We start from the raw sequence: 8804 nt of genomic DNA, 5'->3' as shown, positions 1-8804 counted from the left end.
AGTAAAAGTCTTTACGTTACGTCTCCATCTAAATGTGCAATGTGCAATTTATAGTAATTTGTAATAAATAGTATATACAACAGATTCAGTTGTTGTTCAGACCAAGTATCAGGATGGGGAAGAAACGTGATTAAGTGACTTTGGGGAACGATTGTTGGTGCCAGATAGGATAGATTGAGTATCTCAGAAACTACTGATCTCCTGGGATTTTCAGACACAACCGTCTCTAGAGTTTGAAGAGAATGGTGCAAACCCCCCCCTCAAAAAAAAAACATCAAGTGAGCAGCAGTTCTGTGGGCCTAAATTCCTTGTTAATGAGAGAGGTCAGAGGAGAATGGCCGGACTGGTTGAAGCTGACAGGAAGGCGACAGTAACGCGTATAGCCATGAGTTACAACAGTGGTGTGCAGAAGAACATCTCTGAATGCACAGCACATCGAACCTTGAAATGTTTGGACTACAGCAGCAGAAGACCACGGAATAGACTCAGTGGCCAACGAGTGTACTTTAGGAAGAATGTAATGCTATTCATTGCATGTTCTGAATTGTTTCCCCAAATTCATAAGATTAAAGTGCAGAGCAAGGAAATATAAATAAATCTTTTAGATATGTTAGTACATAGAATTTCCAAAGGGCTTGACACAGAGTGAATTGTGGATATGTGGGGGTGGGGGGAGGGCCTTCAATTAGATTATTCATTAGAAAAGAAACTGAATTCAGGATTTTAAAGAAATCAATTAAAGTCTTTTAATCCAATTTTATTTAAAACTTTATATATTTACTTTGGAAATCTGCAATATAACCCCTCCTCCCCAACCCCACCCACAGATTCCCAGACTATACAATGTGCAAATTTAAATGTTCTGCAAATGTTACGAAAAGCCATGAATCAGCAAATTTATGTCACCTTGTAAGGGGGATGACTGGTTCATCATTACACTGCCATTTTCAGTTTCTTGATTAATGTTCAAATCATTTCCTTCTCCCACTGCACAATACTTCACAAAGATCGACATTCCCACGTCACGTTAGTGATGTTTTGTTGTGGGGGGGGGGGAGTATGTGTGTCTCCTGGGTGCCTGGCGTCTGTTAGCAACTCATGCTGAAAATACACATGGCTGCAATCCAAGGTCCTCACCAAGAATAGAAGATGGAGATTTCTTCCCATAGCCTCTGCAAGCGATGAGCTGATTTGAAAACATGTTCCGGTTATACTTGGTCTTTATCGCTTCCTTTCAAATGTTCTCTGACAGCAGCAGGTAATGTGTTTAACAGGATCTCTTCCACCACAAGCCCGCCCTGTTTTAAGCTGCATAGGCTCAGTTCTTCAGGCAAGACCTCCAACTGGTTTCCCATAAGTTCGAGGGACACAAGGTTCACCAGATCGCCCACCAGAGGAGGTAATATTGTCAGGCTATTTCTCCCAACAAGCAACGTCCGCAGCTTCTTGCACAGAAAGAGTCCATTTGGTAAAGCTTCCAGCTGTAAAAGAATGTCAAATTTCAAATGAGTCACGGGGTAGCCTCTGTGGAACATTTACTACATGAAAATCAAATAAAAGCTTGCAGATGCTGGAAATCTGAAACATAAACAGAAAATACTCGACAAGTCAGGCAGCATCTATAGGAAAGATAAACAAAATTGATATTTCAGTTTGGAGATTCTTCATTAGAGCTGGGAAAAGGAGATAGAAAGGGCGGGTTTAAGTTGCACAGAAGATGGGATAACGATATCATCAACGAGCTTTTCTCTGTAAGTCATCTACTTGTGATATAGGCTGACTTCTTCTCTGTTTATTAGTACAACCTCACCTCCTGGTAATATCCCACAGATCTGCTATTAACAGCCACAGAAGCATAATCACTCTCTAACAGTATTATTCATCCCAAAAGGACTCACCCTACCACAGGTATTCCCTTTTTGTCTTATCTATCCCTTCCAACATCTTTACTTCTGATGAAAGGCCTCCGACTTGAGCGACGCACACAAAATGCTGGAGGAACCCAGCAGGCCAGGCAGCATCAATGGGAATGAATAAACAGTCGACGTTTCAGGCCGAGACTCTTCATTAGGACTGGAGAAAAAGATGAGAAGCCAGAGTAAGAAAGTGGTGGGGAGGGGTAGGAGGAAGTTAAAGGTAACAGGTGACAGGTGAAACCGGGAGAGGGGGAGGGGTGAAGTTGATTACTGAAAGAGATACAAGACTGGAGAAGCGGGAATCTGATAGGAGAGGACAGAAGGCCACAGAAGAAAGGAAAGGAGCAAGAGCTCCTGAAGGAGGTGATGGGCAGGTAGGGAGATAAGGTGAGAGAGGGAAATGGAATGGTGAACGGCAAAGGGTGAGGGCGCGTTAGTAGAAATTTGAGAATTTGATGTTCATGCCATCAGCTTGGAGACTACCTAGACAGAATATAAGGTGTTGCTCCTCCAGCCTGAGTGTGGCCTCATCACAGCAGAAGAGGAGGTCATGGACTGACATGTCAGAATGGGAATGGAAATGGGAAGTGGAATTAAAATGGGTGGCCACTGGAAGATCCCACTTTTTCTGGCAGACGGAGCGCAGGTGCTCGGCGAAGTGGTCTCCCAATCTATCACCGATGTACAGGAGGCCACACCAGGAGCTCCAGATACAGTAGATAACCCCAAATGACTAACAGATGAAGTATCACCTCACCTGGAAGGACTGTTACGGACCCTGAATGGCAGCGAGGGAGGAGGTAAAGGGGTAGGTGTAACACTTGCTTCATTTGCAAGGATAAGTGCCAGCAGGGAGTCAGTGGTGAGGGACAGATGGACAAGGGAGTCACTTAGGGAGTGATCACTGAGGAAACTAGAAAGTGGGGGGAGGGAAAGATGTGCTTGGTGGTGGATTCCTGTTGGAGATGGCGGGAGTTATGGAGAATTATGTGCTGGACATGGAGGCTGGTAGGGTGGTAGGTGAGGACAAGAGGAACTTCTGAAACCAAATAAAACAATTTACTTCTGAAACCAAATAAAATCACTATTTCAAAACTCTGTTGACTTAAAGGTCAGCACAACAAATTAATTTCAACCTCAAAGTCACATCTTATTTGTAATTCTCTCCAGTGATCAAACAATAATTGGTTAATTGCTTACAAATCATGCCAATGTCTACCATTAAAACCTCAACTTCCTAAATTCTTGTTGGGTGAGGTTTACAACTTAAAGAAATCAGCTAACTAAGCAAAACCAAACTTCAAGAAACTTATAAAAAGTGATCTGCTTGATGAGTAAGATGCTCCAGTATAGCCAACTGTAAAGAATATACCAATTTGAGTCCACAAAATATTTATATAATGTAAATCAGATAAACCCAAAAGCATCATCAATAGATGATGGTGGCTACAATAGAAGTAGAAAGTGGTGGCTACAGCCCAGTCTATCACAGGAAAAGCCCTCCCCATCATTGAGCATATCTTCAAGGGTAGCGGCCACAAGAAAGCATCATCAATCTCCAAAGACCCCCACCATCCAGGCCACACTCTTCTCACTGCTACCATTTGGCAGGAGGTACAAGAGTCTTAGCTCCCAGACTACCAGGTTCAGGAACAGTTATAACCCTGGAACCATCCAGCATGGATAACTTCACTCACCTGAACACTAGACTGATTCCACAACCTATGGAAGCACTTTCAAGGACTCTACAACTCATGGTCTCGGGACAATTCACAATGACCAATTAACCTACCCGATATGTCTCTGGACTGTGGAAGGAACACGGGCTAAACCCACCCATTCCATGGGAGGACATACAGATTCCGTCCAGATGGCACTCTGAAATCCAGTGCCTAGAGCTGTAATAATGTTGCACGGTTATGCTATATATACATTACTTTGCACACTTTTTCTTCTTTTGCACATTAGTTGTTAGTCTTTATTTATGCATAGTTTTTCATAAACTCTATTGTATTTCTTTATTTTCCTGTAAATGCCTGCAAGAAAACATATCTCAAGGATGTATCTGGTAACGTGTATGGTACATACGTTGATAAAAAACTTACTTTGACCTTGATCCTTTGTCAGAAATGGGAAAAAAAGAGAAAACAAGTTAGGTTTAAATTAAGGAGAAGCTGCAGATGAATGGATAGGGCAAAGGAAATACACCGTACCCGATGGTGGGGCTAAGACATTGACGAAGTAAGATTAATAATGGAAGTCAATGGAAGATACAGTAATGATACTGTCCTTTCGCCTCATCCCTTCCACCATCCAGTGACCCAAGCAATCCTTCCAGATGCAACAGTGATTCACTTGCAATTCTGATGCATTGTACTCAGAGTTCAGAATGTTTTCCAAGTGCAGATTAAGTGACGGCATAGCACCTACATTCAATACCCAGAGCTGCCTTCGCTTCCTGCTGGCCGTTCCATTAACTCTCCATCCCACCCCACTCCGAATCAGAATAATAACCAGGTTTATTATCACCGTCTTAGATGATGTGTGATCCATTGTTTTGCTACAGCAGTACAGTGCAGATATAAAATTATTATAAATTGCAAACTAAATAAATAGTTAAAAAAGTAAATAACTAGGTAGAGTTCATGGGCTCGTGGACCATTCAGAAATCTAATGATGGAGGAGAAGAAACAGTTCCTCAGTTGTTGAGTGTGTGCCTTCAGGCTCCTGCTGCTCCTCCCCAATGGTAGTAATGCAAAGAGGGGACATCCTGGATGGTCAGGACTTTTAATGATGATGCCACCTTCTTGAGGCACCACCTCTTGAAGTTCCCTTGACATCAGGGAGGGTTGTGTCCATGATGAAACTAGTTGAGTCTCAAACCCTCTTGTGATCTGATTGAAGAGCATTTGAAGGCTCTGATGCAACCAGCCAGAATGCTCTCCACCATACATTAATAGGAATTTGCAAGCGTTTCTGGTGACATACCAAATCTCCTCAAATTACTAACAAATTAGAGATGTTGGCATGCCTTCTTCATGATGTTTATAGGGCCCCTTCCCCCTCCTTCTTCAGTCCTGACAAAGGGTCTCGGCCCGAAACGTCGAATGCTCGTTTCAACGGACACTGGCCGATCTACTGAGTTCCTCCAGTTTGTTTATATGTGCTGACTTCTTCATGATTGCATTGATGTGTCGGGCCTGGGATTGATCCTTGGAGATGCTGACACCCAGAAACTTAAATCAGCTTACCCTTCCATTGTGGATTCTTCAGTGAGGGCTGATTCACCTTCCTGAAGTCCACAGTCATTTCCTCTGTCTTGCAAACGTTGTGTGTGAAGGGTTCTCCCTCATTAGCCCTGTTTCTCTTTTCACAGATACTGTGTGACCTGCTGAGCGGTCCAGCGTTTAACTCAGATTTCCAGCAGCTGCACTTTTAGATTTCACTAACTTTTAGTCAGTGAAACCCTTCATCACTGAAACCATCTTTTCTGGACCCTCCATTACACCGTTAGACCGTAAGACAAAACAGCGGATTTAGGTCATTCTGCCCATTGAGTCTGTTCTAGCATTCCATCATGGCTGATTTATTATCCCTCTCAACCCCATTCTCAGGTCTTCTCCCCGTAACCTTTGACACCCTTACTAATCAAGAACCTGTCAACTTCAGCTTTTAATATACCCAATGACTTGGCCTCCATAACCTTCTGTGGCAATGAATTCCACAGTCTGCCTCCACTGGCTGAAGAAATTCCTCCTCATCTCTGTCCTAAAGGGTCATCTCTCTATTCTGAGACTGTGCTCTCTGTTTCTCAACTCCCCTAACTATAGGAAACACCTTCTCCATGTCTACTCTATCTGGGCATTTCAATATTTGATAGATTTCAATGAGATCCCCCTCATTCTTCTAAACTCCAGAATTATATCCTTCCTATGAAATGCATTGTAGTTTCTTACTGAGGATTATTTACCTAGTCTACTATTCACAGTGGCCAGGGTTTACTAATGGTAGTGGGAGGGTTTATTTGGGGCAGTGTCAGTCATGTGGCTGGGTTTTATCTTGGATGGTATCTAGATTCTTGAGAGGCTGTTGAACCTCCACTCGTCCAGGCAGGTGGTGATTAGAGTATCACTTTCCTAACTCGAGCTTTGCAGGTGGTGCAAAAGCTTTGCGATGACGGGAAGTCGGCCATGGGATTCCCAGCTTCTTGACCTGCCCTTTCAAAGGGAGAGAGAGTGTGAAATAGAGAATGTAAGAGAGGGGGAGAGAGAGAGAGAGAGAGAGAGGGGGGGGGGGAGAGAGAGAGAGAGGGGGGGGAGAGAGAGAGAGAGGAATCTTAGACATGGAGAGAGAGTGAGAGACAGAAAGAATTGGTGTAAAAGAGAGAGAGTGAGAGGGATGAAAAATGGAATTTCAACAAGTGTGTGGAATAATATCCATGCTGGTGTACTGTATTGAAATATATCAGTCCCTGGGCATACACTTGGCTGAGCAAATCATCAGCTCACAGAATGGAACAGCAACGAATGAGGCCTTTTGCCCCATTTTTTCTGTGCCCGCTGTTCAGTTATTGCCGCCTCCCTGAGTCCCTGCTCAGGTTTCACTTGTAACCAGGCAGCATCTGTAGTAGACGGAATCTGATTTAATATCACTGGCATATTTCGTAAAGTTTGTTGCTTTATGGTGGCAGTACATTGCAATACATTTAAAAAAACTATAAATGACAATGAAATATATCTGTACATATTAAAAAATTAAATAAGCAGTGTGAAAAGAGCAAAAATAGTGAGGTAGTATGTGTAGGCTGGTTCATTGTACTTACAAAAATCTGATAGCAGTGGGGAAGAATCTGCAGCCTCCGTCATCAGGAACCCCCACCACCCAGGCCATGCTCTCTTCTCACTGCTGCCATCAGGAAGAAGGTACAGGAGCCTCAGGATTCACACCACCAGGTTCAGGAACAATTACTACCCCTCAACCTTCAGCCTCTTGAACCAAAGGGGATAACCTCACTCAATTTCACTTCATCTCATGTTGTCAATATTTATTGCTTATTTATTTATTATTATTATTTTCTCTTTTGTATTTGCACAGTTTGTTGCCTTCTGCACTCTGGTTGAATGGGTGTCTTTCATTGATTCGGTCATGAATACTCTATTATTCTATAGATTCACTGAATATGGCCATTGAGTATTTCTGTTTTGTACTACTTATTTTAACTTAACTATTTAAGAAACTGTACAAAAAATATAATTATTGTGATTCAGTTTTTTCTAAACTGCAGTACTGCTGCTCAGAAGTTAACAGATTTCACGACATATGCCGGTGATGGTAAACTTGATTATGGTTCTGAAAAATTGAATCACAGGGTTATATATGGTGATATATATGTACTTAGAGAATAAAATTTACTTCAAATTTTGGAGAAGCTATCCTGAAAACACTGAGTGTGTGTCTTCAGGCTCCTCTACCTCCTCCCTGATGATTGCAACAGAAGGACAATCCACATCGTTGTTATTTTCCCAGGCAGCAAATCGCAAATCCATTACCGCGTTTTTCGCAAATATCTTTTTCCTGCAGTGACTGCCACACCAGAGAGATCAGTGATAGAGGCTTCTCTCTGATGCGCTTTCATGGGAAAACAATCTTGGTTTAAGAAATGAGAGTTGAGAACATCCCTCTGTACATTCTATGAAAGGTTAATTATAAACTCAGAGTCCTGTGGAATCTGTATTTTGAACCATCTCCAAGAAGTTCTGGCAAGAAGCTAAGATACAGACATGAACCAAAGGGAAAACTTCAGTGTAGCTTGTTGTTTACCATTTTCAGGGCCTCGTGGGACAGTCGTTCCCATCTCTCAACAAACTGCAACAAAAGATCCCAAGAAACCTGAACTAAAGCTCAGGAAACTGGAGTCCAAGCATTCACTAAACAAGTTCCTGGCGACTTATAATGGTACGAACCATAGGGGCATTCCAGAAAATAGCTACGAGTGCTTGCAAAGAGAAATACGCTTGCTGAGAATAATAGCAGGAAACGATAATAAAAGTCAAAGCATCAGCCCCGTCAAGCATTTTGTGCCACATTGTTTAGTCAGCAGTCAGCTCTTAGATGCTTTGCTCCCATACCATCAGGTACTAGAACAGATATTAATCAAAAACTATCAGGTTTCTGAACCAACGTGGAATACTTCACTCAGCTCAACACTGAACCAATTCCACAACCTACAGGCCCACTTTCAGGACTCTACAGTTTGTTCTCAGTATTACTTATCTAACGATATATTTATTTATGTATTTGTACAGTTTGTCTTCCTTTGCATATTGGCTGTTTGATATTTTTTGTTTGTATGTAGCTTTTCATTGATTCTATTGTACTTTTTTGTTCTAGTGAATGCCTGCAAGAAAATGGATTGTAACATGGACATACATTGATAATCAACCTTACTTTGAATTTTGAACTAGAATATTGCCTGGTTATCATTCTAGGCCGCATAGCAGCAAATTTCATGACATCTGCAGGAGATATTGAACCTGATTCTGATTCTGATAGTTGGAGATTCAATCTCTGCTGCCTTTCCAATGAAAAAGAACATCTGTCACTGTGAAGTTTCTTTAAGGAGGCAGAAGTTCCCAATGTGAAATATTCATGATTCAAGATCATTGATATATTGTCATTCTTCAGAATGAGTGTAAAAGAGAATAAAATGATTGTTACTCTAGATCTGATGCACAATAAAAAACACAATTATCATAAAGAACACAATAAAAAACAAAACAAACACAATACATTTAAATATAAAACTAATCCTATAAAACACGATGTACAAGTAACTTTGAGTGTGGCTGTATATATATATACATAATATTAGCTTATACAGTACTGTGC

At 41.7% G+C, this 8804-nt stretch overlaps 1 protein-coding gene across 1 annotated transcript in view; it reads right to left on the bottom strand.

Moving 5' to 3' along the window:
* Positions 1-885: 885 nt before the first annotated feature.
* LOC140736548 (volume-regulated anion channel subunit LRRC8A-like) overlaps positions 886-8804 on the bottom strand; it is a 30423-nt gene continuing 22504 nt past the window's right edge. The window contains exon 2 of the mRNA XM_073062379.1: positions 886-1481. Coding sequence (XP_072918480.1) covers positions 1209-1481 — 273 coding nt within the window. The 3' untranslated portion in view covers positions 886-1208. The remainder of the gene's footprint in view (positions 1482-8804) is intronic.

This window comes from Hemitrygon akajei, chromosome 12 (assembly GCF_048418815.1).
Source record: "Hemitrygon akajei chromosome 12, sHemAka1.3, whole genome shotgun sequence".
Taxonomy (NCBI): Eukaryota; Metazoa; Chordata; class Chondrichthyes; order Myliobatiformes; family Dasyatidae; genus Hemitrygon; species Hemitrygon akajei.
This window is presented reverse-complemented; position numbering and strand designations above follow the sequence as displayed.